This window comes from Helicoverpa zea, chromosome 5 (genome assembly GCF_022581195.2).
Source record: "Helicoverpa zea isolate HzStark_Cry1AcR chromosome 5, ilHelZeax1.1, whole genome shotgun sequence".
NCBI lineage: Eukaryota > Metazoa > Arthropoda > Insecta > Lepidoptera > Noctuidae > Helicoverpa > Helicoverpa zea.
In genome coordinates this window covers 7465165-7483540 of record NC_061456.1, presented here as the reverse complement: position 1 = coordinate 7483540, position 18376 = coordinate 7465165, and the positions used below count along the sequence as shown (strand labels likewise).

At 37.3% G+C, this 18376-nt stretch overlaps 1 protein-coding gene across 1 annotated transcript; it reads right to left on the bottom strand.

Annotated features, from left to right (window-relative positions):
• Positions 1 to 9723: 9723 nt before the first annotated feature.
• On the bottom strand, positions 9724 to 18123 carry LOC124630772 (popeye domain-containing protein 3-like). The gene is made up of 8 exons (XM_047164769.1): positions 17894 to 18123; positions 17764 to 17822; positions 17603 to 17687; positions 17183 to 17364; positions 16747 to 16878; positions 15028 to 15135; positions 11372 to 11669; positions 9724 to 10844 (listed from the first exon to the last, which is right to left on the bottom strand). The coding sequence occupies exons 1-8, from the start codon at positions 18015 to 18017 to the stop codon at positions 10627 to 10629; spliced, it is 1206 nt and encodes a 401-aa protein (XP_047020725.1). The 5' UTR covers positions 18018 to 18123; the 3' UTR covers positions 9724 to 10626.
• Positions 18124 to 18376: the final 253 nt, after the last annotated feature.

The following is an 18376-nucleotide window of genomic DNA, read 5'->3' as shown; positions in this document are numbered from 1 at the left end:
CGGTATTTTCAGAAGTTGCCTTAAACCACATTATACTAGGTCGATCCCGTTTGAAATTTTTGTTCCTATCTAGAAAGCACCGTTAGAATAATAACTTCGAAAACAATGAAAATATAGTCTCCAATGAAAGCAAAACATTCTACCTTCGACGACATTTACGGAAAGGGCATGTCGGTGCGGTATGCCGTCGCTTTATTATCCGTATTTCTATTATAACTATGCTCAGTACGAGAGTTAATTAAAAGCTGGCCAGCTTCAAGCGCGTTATTGAAATAGTTGTCCCACTCACTTACGCCACAATACTGAAATTTTCTATTGAGTCAAGTTGTGAACAGAGTGCGTAGTGAGCGTACCGAAGGAAATTTACACCCCAATATGTAATGTTTATAGCGGTATGTGAACCCGGAGTCACGGGGAAACAAAGTGGACATGGCATGCCACATAAAGTGAGAAAAGTATGACTTGGCAACTATGTCTTCTGTTGGCTATTAGTGTTAGGCAAACTTGTATTACTTTGGAAGAGTTTCACACAGGTTTCTTGTGTTTGTGTTATTTCATCTATTGAAAATCTAAAATTGTACTTTAAAATATAAAAGATAAGAAATATGTGATAATATCCTGTACAAATACAATACTCTAACTTGAGAATAATATTGACGTATCTGGAAAACTGAACAAACCATACACAAAAGTTTTTTATTACTTTGAATGTAACTACTTGCCGTATCGACGGAAACGATTTCCCTTTGGTAATAGTTTATGTTGTATTAAAATTAAAAGAACTTGTGTAAAAAAAAGAACGACAGTACTACTGCTAAGAGTAATATTTATAAAGGCAATTGAACAAGTTTTAGTTAACTAATAACATATATAGGTGTACATGATTCATATACCTAAAACTACGAATGTTTGGTCTGGTAACTGATCCATCAATGTCAAGATCGTGATACGAATGTTATTAATTTAAAATCGATTTCTATACGATTACTCGTTACAGCTTATAACAATTGTCGGCACATTGACCTTAATAGACATAAAAATATACATATGTATATTTATTTGTGTACGTAAAAAAGACGACGAGGTACCATGTATTGTACTTATATTGAAATTATACAAATATGTATTACGTTGAAAATATCGCGAGCTGCTTTAAACCGTTTAATTTCATTAAGCCCGGATTAATTGGTCCTGAGTGTAGTGTTCCGCATGTGGGAAGAAAGCTCGCATTTATTAATGGTTTATAAAATGTACGGACCTGCGAGTAAATTATATAATATCTCATTTAATTTATAGGTGAATGCATAGTGTTTTAAATGAGCTGATAATGTTCCATAATACGTAGTTTACTCTCAAAGTTAGTAATGCTGCTTCAGCGGTTTATATCTAAAAATCTACGGACCTGTAAATGTATATAGGTATTTACTAGTAGTAAAATCTCACGGGTAACCTAATCCGTGATACGGTCACCTTGCTCAAAGTACTAACATGCTTTATTAGCTTATTCACCATGCATGTAGGTTACGAATGCGATACGACCAAATAGGTCTTTTTACGTCTGTATAACATGCGGTGTCGTAAAATATGCTGCAGTTAATTTACACTGTAAAGACACATTGCTACACAAAATTACATAATATGACTATACCTTAGGGATTTGGGCAATTTAAAATATTCTTATAAAATCATTAAAGAGACTTTACCTATCGTTTTTTAATAATTTGGCTAAAAGGTAAAGTTTTGTAGGGCGTGATCGAAATCATTTTTAATTTCAGTAAGTTATACAGGGTCTTTGGACGAGCTTGAATGTTGTTTTTTAAAGTATTTTTTATTTTGTTAATCCTTTTCTATCATCATAATGTAATATAATGATGTTCATAATAAAGACTTAAAACTCACTTCGGTATTAGGTTTCGAACTGGCACCTTATCATCATGTGCGTGCAGGCACTTTAATCGCCGAGTCACTGGATAAAATAATATGTTCCATAATCTTATCTAAATAAACGTATAAAATATTGTTATTAAAAATTTCTGCTTGCTCCAAATATCTTGATCGGTTTAAGAAAAATGTTTTCCAATAAAAGATTTCTATCAACTTCTGGCAAGACTACCATAACGTGTCATTTTGAAAACCAATACAATTTATATTAGAGTTCTGCAATGTTTTGATATCAGAAGTTTTGCTTGTATACTGTTTTCTTAGAACTGTAGGTAGTGGTTGCAACATTGAAATAATATCTCTTTCGTAATCCGCGTGTGAATGGGGCGCCGTAAACTTAATAAACAATAGTTACATGTGTGAGATGTTCTCCAGTTATTTATAGGCTTGGTATTTGTATACAGTTCGCGTGTGTGAGTGCAGCCTGGCACTGGCATCAGCCATGGCGACGGCTTGTCGCGACCGTCTCGCCGCCTACATTCACAATATCTTCTTACACACAGAATAACTGCCGACCTATACAGAAACAAGAAATGCAATTTTATTGCATTTTTGTAAATTAATAGCCTATAACATTCCCGCTGTGCAAATGTCTTTTTGTAGACGTTTCTGCGTGGCTCGCTTTTATTTACCATGTTTTGTATTGCTTGGAAGTAAAGCCAGTTCTCATTTGAGTTATATTTCAGTAAAGAGTGATACTTATGGTATCATTCACTGTCCTTCAACCAATAGGTTACCACATCAATTTATTAATCAACTAGACAGAATTGAATCAAATTAGCAGATCATGCCAAAGAAAACATGTTTTTCTTCAAACCAAAATCCAGAATCTGCGAATAATTACTTACTGAAAAAAAGTAGGTACTGTCTTTCAAACAGTTTTTTGTACAAATTACGTGATATAATAATGTTCTTGTTTCTAATTTATATTTTAGTGTATCTAGAATAATCTAGATCGCATTCTAAATATTAGCTGATATAGTTACAGACTGCACAGCGCCAAAGAATAAATATATAGCTAATGTATTCAATCACCATTACATCGTGTGTACGAGCTGTCGTTTTCGGAGGCTCGAGATTGATGGCGGTGGCTCAAAGCCTTTCCGCCTCCAAGATATGCCATACTCCCGATATTGCGTGACGACTTACAAGTCACGATTCATCGCCCTCCAACAAATATGCCTCTGGAATTTATTGACTTACAAGCTTCTATGGCATTTAGTAACGTGAACAAACAAAATCATAATAATGTTGAATGAAAATTCAAATTCGAACCAATGTATGCTTCATATCTTGGCTGCTTTTTATCAAACACACATTGCATTAAGATCTATCCTCGGCTGGAGGCGACGGTACACGGGTTGTTTATTTACATTTATGGGACATTCAATGACATCGATAATCATACGCTAGCTAAGTTGCAAGTTTAGATAAATTACGTGTGTAGTGTGTGTAGGTACGTTTTATGCTTTCGAACAGATTGATAAGTTTTCTAATTTTTGATGTTATACAAGTATTGAAATGTCATGGTTGGGTATGCCAAGAAGAGAGAACGGCAGTATAGATCTACATCTACTTACATTTGTGAGTGGTTAATTGTCCTCGAATGATAGGTACGAGTACGTTTTTCATACCCAAGTATAACAGATACCCACAGGTAGGATACTTTTATGATATAAAAAGGACTGTGGTGGACTGTGGCAAAGACATAACAGCAGTGAAGAATAGAGAATATTTGTAAAATTGCAAAAGCCAATTTTGTCCATTCAAAGAGTAATCTCTATCTAAACCATATGGCGCTACAACAACGTAGCGTTGTGCGTAGCACTGTCTACGCATTTCGTAGCAAAGAAGCTACGTTAAACTTACGATGTGTACCTTTCATTCGAGTCTAGCCAGCAAAGTGCCTTATCGACCCCGAGATCGCAGCGTCTTTCGCCAGCGTGCAACGATGTGAGATGCGAAGGGCCGCTCACCTGAGCAGCCTAGGACGCGTCCCGTCTCTCCGCCCACTTGTGGCGGTGGTGAGTTGAGCAGCACGTCTGTCACGGAACGTCCGCATATCTGGCAGTCTCATGCCGTACCATCATAAAGCACCACAACACGAGTGAGCGCGGCACGCGAGTCGCATAGTAGAGCGCGCGGAGCGGGAGCAGGCACAGGCGCTCGGCGGCGATGGAGCGCGGCGCCGCGCGGCACGACTGACTGGCCGCCAGCTCTCGGCCGCGAGACGGGCGCGGCGCCGCCGCACGCACGCGCCATGCGCCCCGCCGCCCGACACCCGCTTCAACCCTTACTCCCATCTCGCTACTACCTACTTAGATATTATCAATAAAATTATTGTACCACATCAACTTGTCCGATAGCTTCAGCCTGTCAATTGTTTCGTTTATCGACCGTGAAATCGAGTGATTTTTAATGAAGCGTATACTTGGTATTAACATTCCTGAAATTACCTGAAAATCGCTTTAGTTTTGCCGGTTTTAAAAGATGAACTTTCTAGACATGTGTGTCGGGTGACATCAATTTAAAGCAACTTGTGTAACGAAGTAACTTCTATTGACACAAATGGCGAGCGCCGGCAACGGTCCAGACTTTTTCAGCAAGAAAGCTACTATAAATCATGAGAAGTAAAACATTAGGCGGTAACGATGAGAGATGATAAAAGTTTACAAGTTTCGATAGGTAGGTATGCAAAGTCCGACTTTGCATTTAATTTCCTGTACGTTTTCTTTAAGTAACTAATTTCATAGCTTAATCTTAAAATAATGATTTATTGTACATGTGTTAAGAAGTCCTATATGATTAAATCTAAATAAACAATTATTGATTATTTGATTACTTATCTATTTATTTGAACAAATGGATTTAGTCGAGTGTCGAGATTGAATGTATAAGCACGCGACGATTAGCGTCTGGCACGTGTCCAACGTGGACAAGATTCGGGACCTTGCAGCCACGACGCAGTCCTCGCATCTCCTCCGCACGCGATCACATTACCATGATCACAAATTCACAGACATTATGTTCCCAACCAGACAGACATTCACGTACAATTCCTTTCATTGAAGCACGTATTGTGGTTCAGGGTTAATCCATTTTCAACATTTTTTTATACCTCAATTCGCTGCTTTTGTCGTAAAGTTGTGTTCGTTCCTATTATCTGTTTTGGTGCTCGTTACAAGGCCACCGGTAAAAATAAGAATCTACTTCTAAAAGCGAGGATCGTGAAATGAAAGCCGACCAAATTGGAATGAAATAAATCGAAAATCATGTTTTGCTGTCGGTATTGAGATATTCCATAAATTACCTATAAGTATAGGGTTTTCATGTTACTGCAGTGATCAAGGTAGGATCAGTTTTATAGACGGAATGCAAATAGGTGTATACGTTTCAGATATATATTCAGTACTCTAATTCTATTAACGAGCTTAATTACTGTAAGCTAAAACGGTTTGTACATTGGATCAGGCGGTCAAGCATATCGATCTTACTTCAACCTTATTCAGAGGTCTTTTGTTAGCAACGCCATAGGCCATCAGATAACGGTTGAAATGGTGGGTAATCGCATGTAATGCTCAAGAATAGTGCGGCGTAGCTGTGGTGGTGAGGAAGCTTCGCGAGCCAGGCCGGGCCAGCCTTGACCACGCCGCACGCCTGCAGGTGATCAGATCGTATCTCCCACCATCGCTTTGTTGACTCACCTTTGTGCTTTAAGGTCACCTGCTCATTTACTTAGATAAATAAGATGGACGATCCACTACAATACATTGTCGGCGAACGCTCTGATTAGATTACTTTACACGAAAACAAACTAATAAATATTGATTGTAATTTGTTTGTTACGTTGTGAGAATTTCAGTTCAATTCATTCATGATAAAAAGAGCTCTTAGTTCGTTTTTATGTATTATTTCAAGTGCTATGCATTCTATGGAGAACATCTCTACTCATCATCATCATCATCATCTCAGCCATAGGACGTCCACTGCTGAACATAGGCCTCCCCCTTTGATCTCCACAGATACCTATTGGATCTCTACTCACTCAGTATTTTTTCAGTGAGAGAATTTCAATCACCCATAAATCGTGACTACATACATTAATCACATCAAATATTTTTTTACAATTAATATTATACATAATATGTTGGATTGAAAATGAAGTATAAAGTAGTGTATTCGTATATAAATATTGTATACTAAATTAAATGTTAAAGTAGATAAATAACATTTACTACTTACTTTTTAATTGGAAACACTTCTCATTTAATTCCAGCTCTTTATAACATGATATGATACAGTCACGCGATCCCACTCCCTCTGTTTATCATATAATTTTGAATCGTTTCGTTAACACGTTAGTATGCAAGTTACATATGTTAACAATCCACAGGAACGCCCTTACGTGTCTTATTATTCAATTTAGGTACGACAAGAAAGAACCCACTCATAAAATAACTGTATGGAAGAAAAGTAGAAAACTTTTCCATTTACACTAATTAAAAATTAATCAAATTACGGTGAGTTCGTTTGAAACCGGTACAAGCTTAAGTGCCGTAAGACGGTTTGCCGAGATCTTCACATCTGTGAAAGCGGCGACCAGTAGGAGCCCTTAGTAACACAGCCAGCCGTTCGCACATTCATCAATCATGAAAAGGCCGCACAGGAAATGCCTTGGTTGGCATTTTATTTACTTCTGAAAATGTATTACTCATAATGAATAGCCACTTACCCAAATCTCTTATTTTGGAGCAAAAACTAGCAAAACGACGTACCATCGTACGTAATTGGTATAATCTTGGCAGTTTATGGGTGGCGTAGGTGCCTCAACTTAAAATCGATCATTTTAGAGGGCATGCCTACGCTTGTACAGCTTAAACAAGTTTACTTTGCCTACTTTTCGTACGAGTTACGGTGAAGATCGGAATATCGCGATTCTCGAGACGTAATAGTCTTTGCCAAACTTTCCGCCAAATTACGATCGTTGCAAAGCAGTACCAAAGTCGACAAAATGATATAGTTAATATAATAGACATGTCGGCCCACACACTCAAAAAGAAGTTTAAAAGTTTTCCGCAGATAAGTATCACATTTACTGTGAACTTTGTAATTTTATATTCTTCTATTTGAAATTGTGATGCTATTTTTACTCTTTTATGAAGTGACGATATTTACTATTGTGTTTTCAAATTGCCTAAATGTCTAAGAATATGTACCATGTTTTCAACCCGCATACCTTACATTTTCATGTTACAGACACAGTTAAGTAGTTGTAACTAGTCAACGCATTCTGTTAGCTATTACATCAATCACGTCCTTCAGTGTGTAATTATGCCATAACTTTGCAGTGTAACCGCGCTCCCCGATTGTTTAGTAATTAATTTTAATCGCTACGTAGTACGTTTTTGCTAATACGAGTTAAACAGCATGTTCAATGGACATGACATATTGCTAATCAAGTGTCCGTCCACGTGTGATCCGCGTTATGATACATTAATAGGAGAGCTTAATTGCGTGTGATGTAATATTTTAGCTTATGGAGCTATTGTCATGGTTGTTGATAGCTACTTAATACCTACGTGATCTTAATTTGAAAGCTCCGGATTACCCAAGTGGAAGAAAAATAATTATTATTCCTCTTTTGGTTATTAAAATTCATAAAGAATTTATCGATTTGGTACCTATAGGCAGTTACATCGTCAACGCTGAGAGAGTGTCTCTTTACGGTTCAGTGGAAGAAAATAATGGGCTTATGCATATTATTATAATTTACAACACATTTATGTACAGGTACCCACTACGTTGGAAAAAGGCATTAGTGAAATTATACGGATTAATTTAACAGCTCGAGTATGTTACGTGTTTCTCACAGACGAATTTATAAAAAATATTTGCGAGACTTAAAATTAATTAATTTTATTACCGCGACGTTATTTCGTATATATTATAGTTCGGTTTGGTCTTCTACGTTAACTCCCTAAATTTTTCAGCAAGTTTTAAAATAATATATTAAAGTTGAAAGACTAAAATGATTACCTACCTATTCCTGATTGGCAGGAAATTGAGTTGGTCTCATAAATGTCAGATACAAAGTAAAGTTAATTAGCTTTTGATGTGTGTAGCGTCGCCCACGCTAGTTGATGTCGCCAAAAAGCAACGCCAACACGCTTGCAGGTCCGCTAGATGAGGTTCATTTGGCTACAAGACCAGCATCTGCGGCTGAGAGTGTTTGGCAGACCGGGACGGATATCTGCTGCTTTTCCTGGCATCACGGCGCAGGTTGAGAGCCAAACGACTCCAGCAAACGTGTAATTCCGCAGATGGCAGAGGATTAGAAAACCGTGTACAATTTTAACCCATAAAATGAACCGCCTAACTTTTGATAACATTGTTAAAGAATGGATTTAAAACCAAGTTTTAAGCGAATGGGGACATTTCTATCTGTTGCGTGAATTTATACTGCAAAGATAGTTAAAGACCTATTTAGCTCGTTGAGCGAACTTCCGTTGGACAACACAAGTACACTTTACAAAACTAGTTAGCCCGCTGTGGAGCGCAAAGCTTGCAATATTGATTTCGATATCCTACTCGTTTTATACCGAAGCTATCTATTATGAACAATGATGTAATTTGTTCTGGTTAAGTAGTTACCCAGGTGTTACCAATGTTGGCAACGGTGGTATTTAAAACGGTGACAAACTAAAAGACTCGTAGGTACCTATAAGTCTAACAAGTACCTACTTTATCAAATCGAGATTGCTCTTTCCATTGACAATGTTTCTGTTACAATGGGACACCTACCCCATTGGTTGTTAGTCCTTAAATATAAGTTCAAACAGTTTTTTACTTACGTAGGTATCCAAGATCGACGAAAACATGATCATCTTTATTACTTCAGCTTGTTATTCTTATCATTAACATAAGAAGTACTTACCTAAGAATATTTTTCGTATAAAACGCAAGCAATTCCACGAGTTTAGCAGGAATTGATTAAATTATTGCTTGGACAACAAGTTTACGCTCCACTTCTTTAGCTGCGAAGTTTATGTGAAAAGGAGTTCCAATTAGTGATTTGGCACAGCGCTACAGTTTTTGGTTCGAATCATAACTCTAACTTATCCCGTCAGAGACCAAGATGTTGTTTTCGCGAGCATTATACAATATCTCCTTCGATAATGTAATTTATTTTAGGAATTTGGTTGTAAATTACTGCACTGAACAGATTGCAGAAAGTATTTGTGTATTCGTTTCTTGTTCATCGTCTACAGTCAACGACAGCTTTGCAATACACGTCATAAACATCTTTGAATGAATATCTTTGCATAAATACCAACCTGTTATATTCAAATCCACAATGATACACCTGTAGGTGACATAAAATAATATTAATGTCCCTATTTCAATGTCAGCGGCGGCCACGTTGTGTGTGCATTGTTGCGATAACTGGATTGCTGTCGCTGATTGATTGCTCGAGCCGGTAGGGATGCGACGTCCAGTCGTAATAAGGATGTTATACATATTAGATATGTATTTCTAATGTACATAATTCTTATCAACGTTTATTTATTTTATACAATGTACACACTATACATATATGTACATAATGGAATTAGTAAATAGGGACATAATTTTCATTTTGATGATGTGTGTGCTTAAACTTTTTTCTCTGCTATAACTTTGCATATTATTTTGTACAATTTGTGAAAGTAGCTTGACGTCTCCTATGTAGGTCTGTTTCGGTGTTTTTCTTTAGCAAAGGAAAAATTAATAAAGACCAAACAATTGTATTTCAAACATTTTAATGCATGTCTTTGACATTACGAATACATTTAATAAATTTATTTATGTAGTGATTACATAATATAAACAACGACAATATATAGGTAATGGTTTACTGTCAAAATGTTGTTAATTATCCACCGGCTTTTCTCCTTGCCAACTCTCAATCACAATCTCAGTCGATACAATAAATATAAACATACACACTAAACTTGCAATACAAATCCTTATACAAATACTTCAAAAGTAAATTGTTACTGAGCAAAGCCCGCGTATGTACTACAGACCTACTCTTTGAAAACGCGTAACACAACAAAAAATAGTTTCGTCTATTTGTCTCGCAAACATGCGGGCACGGATAAAGCTGCACAATTTTTATACACCCTAGTTTCTGCCTACGTCATGACCTGATTTAAATGCACATGTAACGTACATATTCTATGGTAGCCAGTAATATATATAAGTCTATTTAAGTGAAATAATTTTCAGAATCGCTTTAACAGTCATGCAAGTTTACTTCTCCAATAGTGGTACAAAGTACTAGCGGCAGTACTTTACTTAGCTTTTGTGTATTAAAAACTATCCAAGTTTGCACCCTTACTTTTATATATTCCAGGGCCGCGAGAACTCCTTCGAACAGTCTAGAAGCCCCAACGAACTATACCCTTGACTTATTCCATCGTTCTTGGATGACGCGGTCAGGGGGCCTCGTGTGCGTTTTGTTACATCGTTTTTGAAGACTCAGGGCCTCATGCGCTGCTAGAGGCATGAGGCTTCTTCATCACACACAACGCTATAGGTATTCAACGTCGTAGTTATTGTACCTGTCAAATATTTTGGTATGAACCGAGAAAAAATGACCTCACAGAAATATCAATAAAGCGGGTAATGTTTTTTGTTATGTATTTAATGTCTAAGTTCGTCATCAGTCTCGACGGCCTCGCAGCTGTGGTACTTGGAAGACGTGTCAGGACAGCTGTCGGCCACAGACAAGTCGTCTGAGGACGCGGCCGGGGCCTCGTGAGCGGCTAAAGGCATTAGTTCTTCGTCACCACCGTTGTATGTATTGTTGCAGTTGCGTTTTACGGCAGTTGTGATAGGCTCAGGCTCGCGGCTCCAACAATCTGGGAAATTTGAATTTGGTTGAATATTTTTATTTTTTGAAATCTGAATGTTATGTATGTGAGATATAAACTTGTTTTTTTTTTTTTCAAAAGACTATTATGTAGTATAAGTATTCTGGCATTACAATAAAAAAACACAAAAATAAAAGGTTTTAAAAGTAAAGGAAAGTTCTGCACTGTTCCTCTCAAATCTTTCGTAAGCAACCCGACACCAGTTTGTTACCTTTTTCACTTAGCATGCATTAAGCAAACACAAGTATAAAGCTCTTCACGACTTGAAGAAGAGCTTGTGCACTGTGATAACGGACCGCGCTGAACTATCAAAGTAATGTTCTGTTGCAACTTTACGAGTCAGCTGTCATATAGAATTTATGCAATCGTAGGCTTCGTAGCGGCGTAGTCCCGTAGCAACGTAGCGGCGTAGCTTTCATTTCTTATGTATCGGGACTTTCCGTGTTCAAATATTTTATACAAACTCAAGTTTACAGGTCGATTTGGGTATAAAGTATTTGTATTTTTGTACTCACTGGGTCGTTTTTCAGGTGGTACAGGCTGAACCGTGGTCGGTGGTGGTAGTTTGCTAGCTCCGCGAAGCTTCCTCGGGCTTCGAGCAAGCGCGTGCGATATGCTCGGCAACCTGATATCTAGGTGGGAGCCTCTCTCAGTGACGATCTTATTGTTCATGGCATATAACTTGGTGGTGATGTCGCGTGCTATCAGCGTCGTCACCACGCACGCGAGGTACGGCTCCTTTACGAACAAATATTCGAGCGAACTCCGCTGCCAGTACACGTAGCGGCACGATGACGCGGCTACTATCGACACCTGAATGAGAATAGCTTTGTTAGGGAATAAAAGAATAATATTAGTGGTTATTATAATGGAACGATAAATAAAGTGCCTGCGGGTGTTAGCACAAGAAATAAAGAAACTTCACCCGTCATATTTTCGTTTATGTATGATAGGCTCAGTATCAGTCGGTAGTTTATGGAAGGGGTGTACGGAGTTTTAAGTTTGAACATTTTGAGGGTCGTAAACTATTTTTGCTACGTCGTAGTCGATGTTATGAAATCTTTGCTACGGCATTCTACGCCTACGCTCTTGTAGCCAAGTCGTAGCAAATAACGAATAGATATGAGTAATGTTCTTGCTATAAGCCGGTGCTTATATTTTTAGATATTGAATTATGATTTGCAAAATGCGATGAAAAAGAACTGAAAAACTGATTGCAGACCGTTTAAATAGCTATTAAAACACCCCGCTTCTTTAAGCACACAAAAGCTACAACATACAACAAAGTATATAATTGAAAAGATATCACGAAAGCGGCTCGTTATTTCACTACACGATTACGTAAAAATAGTGTCAGGCGTTATCGCGGTTGTGTAAAGAAAGAAAGCTATTACTGAAGTTGATGAGTGCCGGCCGCCACGTGTGGGCGGAGAGGCCATTTTAATAAAGTAGCAAACTAAATACGTGCCGTATTATCATGATGATATTACGACGCCCGATAGAATAAAATGGGGAAACCTCTTGATTTATATTGAACGCTTCATTTTATAATATTCAGAACGTTTCACTCATTTCCTTCACGTCAAAAATATACACAAGTTTGCCATTCGTATTTACAAGTTGAATTGAATACAGAGAACCGTTTTAGTGGTAGTTCAACAGACATGTAGCAGTGAAGTAAAATAAATAACGACGTAGTAAACTTTCTCTCTACCTACAATATACTATCCGGCCATTTATGTTCGTCGAATAGAAAATAAACCAACTGACGTCCGACTGAAATTTTCATGATCATCGTGTATATTTTATTCTTGGTAAAAATAAGACTAGCAATTAGTTTAATCGAGCTTAACCTTGGCAAACTTAGGCAGGCAATGCATATAGATACTAGTAGCTGTGTAAATTTTACACTACCTATCTACTCATGTAAAGATGCACGGATTATCTACCCTACATAATGCTTATGAACGTTAAACGTCTAGGTATGGCTACATAGAAACTTTTCAGCACTGCCCTGTCAATCATGGCTCAATGTCCAGTTTATCCGGTCAGCATGCACGTTGAAAGCCTTTGTGCTGGCTTTGACATATTTCCGAAAGCACACATTTTGTACCAGCCATCGAACAGTATGTATCTTGGTAATGCAAAAAGATTTATTGATTAAAATTTACATTTTCACTCCATAAGTCTGGTACATTAAAAGTGAATGCTCCGTGTGATTGATGGGTAAAGAAGCAATTTAGGTAAGTTCCGCACGTCTTTACGAGACTGTTTAGACTTCATCGATATTTAACCTAGTTTCTTGCATTTATAGCCACTTCGGCTGTTATACAGCCATATCAGGCAACAATTAGGTCAACGGAGTAGGTAATGCCAGAGCGTGATCAACGAGTCTGAACGCCGAACATGAAACAACAACTGGTTTTGATCATCATTACCTACATGAAATGAAGCAGACTTTTAACTGAAACTAGGACTATATAGATGCATCAGCCTCGACTGTACTGTGTATTAATTCTAGGTATATATTCATGGCGATTTAAGTTTTAAGGTGCTTAAAATTGGCAAATAGGTAAGCAGATTATGAAAAATAATCTTTACTCAGCTAAGCTCGATTACGCATGATTGAAAATAAAACCATAAATTTTATCCTTGCGTTCTCAAGCGAATGGACTCAGGACGCTAGTCTAAATCACGAAACTTGATGTCTAGCAAGAATATAAAAATTGTTGGATAATTCAAGTGAATATCCACTAGAATCTTCTTAACCGATAGAAAAATGTGTGAATTTTCTTATAACATTTACATGGATTCTACCACGAAAGTAGATATAAATAAAGTTTATATATCACTGCAATGCTAAAACCTCTCAAATCTGCAGCCGTCATACCCTTGAAGGGAAGCTTTTTACTTAATGACACCGTGGGGTTGAGTTAGTAACCGATCCTATAACTTCATTGTTATAACTATGACTCAGCTTCGCCTAAGGCGTAAATGTATCACTTAGCGATACGACCCACAATGCATGATGTCGTACGTGACGCTCAACTTGCGTGATAAAACTTCTTATCTTTTGGAGGCGCACTGTATGTTGCAGTAAAGCCGTCGTATTATGCGTAATAAGGACAAGGATCTAAAAATATTGCCATCCTGAGATAAAAATACTCAAATACAGCTATCTACCGATTTCAGGATAGGTACTTTGCAGAATTGTATTTATTATTTTTTCTATCGATATATTTTTAGCAAGTCAGCATTCACGTAAATCCGTTTAAACTAATTCACAAAAACGTTATCGCAGCTCACACAGAGCCGAGTAATTGGCATGCATCGGCAGGCCAGCGAGGTGTTTCGGCTTGGACACGCGCACGAAATTTATGCGATTTAGTTTGCAGTTGTTTATGACCTGTCCCGGCAAGCTTGAAGCCTCTACTCTCTGCGGTAGCTGTTGGCTTGCTTTATTACTCGACCGCAATGCCCGGCTAATACTCATAAAACGGTGTTTATTGAGTAAGCATGACATTTGTGCAATATTTAATTAAACCTAAGAAACCTCTGCAAATACAAACCCTCAAATGGCAAAAAATTATCGAGTAATTATGGTGGTTAAATAAAAAAGGGGAAGTCACTCCCTTAAACCGACCTCAAGATCGATCAATAAATAGCCGGCCAAAAAAAGTACCTCAAAAGAGCAAGTTGGTATTAACCCGACCTTTACTCACAGCAAAACCTTTTGTAACATTTATTTAAATAGGTTAGTAGGTTCGGAGCATTCGGTACGGAGTAGAGTGTACAGTCAGGAACTCCACTCCCCTTGAATAATGAACTCATCAGTCCGCCACCCAAGCGTGTTAGTTAGCCCCATTGCCTTACTTAACAAGGTGACGCTTTACGCCAAAGCATTATTGCGTGAAATGAGATGCCTTTGGAACATCAAACTTAATGGTAATATTTGTGAATGTAGTCGCAAATTTTCCACACTTTCCGCACCTGCTAAAGGTGACATAATTTACAGCCCTTCTGTAGAATTCCGGTACCGTAATGGAAACTTACTATGACACGTGTAACATAAGCATGGTACAGAGGTACTTTCTAGAAACTAACAGATAATATGAAATAATAAACTATTATTTATAAGCAACATATAATTCAAAGTAAATTGAAACATTACCTTAAACTTTTCATCAATCGTAGCTCGACTGGACTCGAACTCGGGAGAATCCAAGAATTCACAAGGCAGAATTGGATGCAGGAACTGATGTCCGCTCATAACATTAACCTAAAAACATTACATTTTCGCTCACCAAATACAACTTAGGACTTAACTGTAAACCCCCATATACGCGTAGTAAGTACCTCCTACTACATTCTACGTAGGCCTATATCGTACGATTTATCCCTACTCCTCGATCAAAGCGATTGAAGGGCCTCTACACGTTAGCTGATAAACCTAATGTTTTCTTTTGTCCGCCGAGTCGAAACCACTTTTGTGCGTTTATCAAGAACGATGACAAGTTACAAAAATATTCTAAGTACTTACCAACTTTTATATTCAAAGGGTAAATCATATCAACCATATCTTAGCTATTTCAATTGTTACACTCACTTTAATTCAAATGGTTTCGACAATAGCTTTTACAGTAAACAACTCATTTGTAAGGACATTCGTGTGTATTAAGCGGGGTGCAAAGCCGCTAAGAGGGAGCTCGGTAGAAACTTGTAAAGTTAATGTAGCTGGCAACAACGAAATTAACTGCCCTTCTTGCTTTAATGGTGATTAACCACACGGCGTCGGTCAAGTTAACAACAAAATCTACCTAAAAGCTACGTTTACGAACATTTTATCGTGACCTCTCAATATAAAAGGAAATAGGAATGTGTGCAGCCATAATATTATTTGAAGCTATTGCATATAAAAGCACGTACGCATCGTTAGGTCAGGTACGCTACGATGCCTATTCATTGCAAATATTGGCACGTGCAAGCGTGCAACCCGATAACTTGATTTAAATCTTCTAACTTAACTCAAGCTTGTTCTAATACGAATACTTGGATAATAGATAGATACGTTTTACTAAATTCAAATTCAAATCTTTATTTGCGTTCCATATGTAATACAGGTGGTATTTTTATAAAGTTTGAACAATATATTAGAAACAATATGGACCCGGTAGGGCATACCGGCCGACCCGGTAGGGGTACAGCATAAAGAGGACCAATAACAGAACTAAAGACCCAATTACAGAGGTAAGAGGGTCAGGTCGGTGACAGTTAATTTGCTCTTGCGCGAAATAGTTACAAAATATATGCATTTATATTTTTTTTTATGGATAGAATCCTTATGGAAACTTTAAATTAGTAAAACGTAAAGAAAAGTGTTAACTCAGATGCAAGCAGTCTCGTGCCTCCAAAATTTATAGGTATGTTCGAGTATTGTTCTGTGTTAACCACATAATCTTCTTAGGAATAGAATTAAGTAAATATGTACCTACCTAACAGGTAAAATATCTGTTATATTACGGTTAAAAAAATCGTTAAATAAAGAACTTCATAATGGCAGGGATCAGCGTCGTTCTCGTTGCCTCTTAATTAAAAACGTTGCCCTGTTTTTGGCTAATATTTTAATCAATGGAATCCTTCCATCATGCCATCCTTCTCCTAAAATCATATCTATCGTAACTACGAGAATCGATGCTTAAGAATAATATTAAAAATAACATAAAATATATCGGCAGTTTTAGAGATGTTTTTCATAAGTAAGCCATAAAGCAAGAATTTAAAGACGAAATCTAAAGATCGAAATTACTGTGTATACTGAGATGACTAACAGGAATCATGGTGACATACCTACCTATAGCTATAGATCTATCATTTTATAGACATGCCTTACCTTTCCGGATAGAAGAAGACCAAGCCGGTCAGTCTTGGTGAGATTCTGCATGGCGTACGCTTCGCCTGCGTGTAGTGACATCACGTGAGCAAAGTCAGGAGATACCATGCGCTTGAACTGCAGTCTAGACACCTATGCAAGAGTTGACTGGGGCTATAAAATAGGCGAATAAAATCCTAATGAAAGGAAGCTCCATGATGATATTAATTTTCAAGGAGTGGTATGGAGACCATTTTTTTCTGTTTAATCTTTGTTGGTCCCTCCAAATGCAAAGTCTTTGTAGTGTAGTCTTGAATTGGCAAAAATGTTTGCCAACTATCATAAAAATAAAATGGAATCCGGAACATCACTACTTTCAGTTTGGGTTTTCAGCCCAGCTTTTCTATTACAAAATAACTGATTGTAATGGGATTGGTGGAACAAATAGATAATTTACCTTAAATGGTTCAAACAGCGTATGATAAACTTCTTCGAGCTCAGGATCGAACTTGACCGGTCTCATCTCATAGACCAAGTAGACAACTTGGGCGAGATTTAGGAAAACGAAGCCAAAGTTCCAGGAGAAGGCGTCAGGTGAGCATATGACGTGCCAAGCCCATATTGAGTACAGCATAAAGGCTGGTGGGAAATAAAATATTTACAAACATAGAGTAAATAGTAGGTATGTTATTTAGATAGAAATTGCAGCAGTAGTATTAATTCCATAACTAAATTAGTGCAGGTAATGTAAACATTTTATTTTTTTGAACACATGACACAGATTCAAATTATATTCGTGGATATACAAATCGATTCAGGTATGTATGTTTACCCGAAAGATCCAAAATAATGTTGTAATTCATGAAAAAAAACTCACCAAAAATTAAAATTGTGTGCATCCACAGTTGACCTTTTTTGGTACTTGGGGCACAATACGACGCCACGAAGAGCATGTTGGACAACTTAAATAAAAACACGTTTTAAGTAACTATTTATTTGAGTAATTAAGAACAACCTAATTTATTTTTACAGCCTCACCTGAAAGAGAGGATGTTGTGTGGTTCTCCAAAGCGGACACCACGGCCAATACCAGGGTCCTGTAGTTATAAAAGATACATAACATATTTACAAACAAAAGCTAATAAATAAATGATGTTTATTATTTTACCTGAAGGCATGGTGTAATTTACAGAACCGAAATCCTGAAATGTACCATTTTCACCGGGCCACGAAAAATTATATTCACCAATTTCTAAAAAATCACTCTTTTTTGCAAATACGCCGTGGGGCATTTTATCGGCAAAGCAAGCTTAGTGTGCTGAAAAATATTTTCTCGAACGTTTTCCCGTCGTATTGTGTACGTATTCGCGCCAAATCAATAACATCCGTTTTGCCACCAACTAACGCCATCTATAAATTTCACATTGACATATACTTCAAAGACAATGTAATGCTATAATGCCATATACAGACATACTGCGATAGTAGATAGAATATAATTTAATGCAAAAAAAGTGTCAAAATCATTCTGAACTTTGCTAAATATCTTCTTAAATTCGTCTCTTTTTTTAGTAATCATACATTTGTGACCCTTGAATAATGATGATACATTGTGAATTTAGTCGATTTTACAATTCCAACCAGAGACAAT

Excerpts from the sequence above, each read along its gene's own strand:
- LOC124630772 (XM_047164769.1), bottom strand. The coding sequence starts at position 18,017 with ATGCCCCACGGCGTATTTGCAAAAAAGAGTGATTTTTTAGAAATTGGT. Across the intron at positions 17,823-17,893 it reads AAATTACACCATGCCTTCAG|GACCCTGGTATTGGCCGTGG; the intron begins GTAAAATAATAA and ends TTATAACTACAG. Across the intron at positions 15,136-16,746 it reads GTCTTCTTCTATCCGGAAAG|GTTAATGTTATGAGCGGACA; the intron begins GTAAGGCATGTC and ends TAATGTTTTTAG.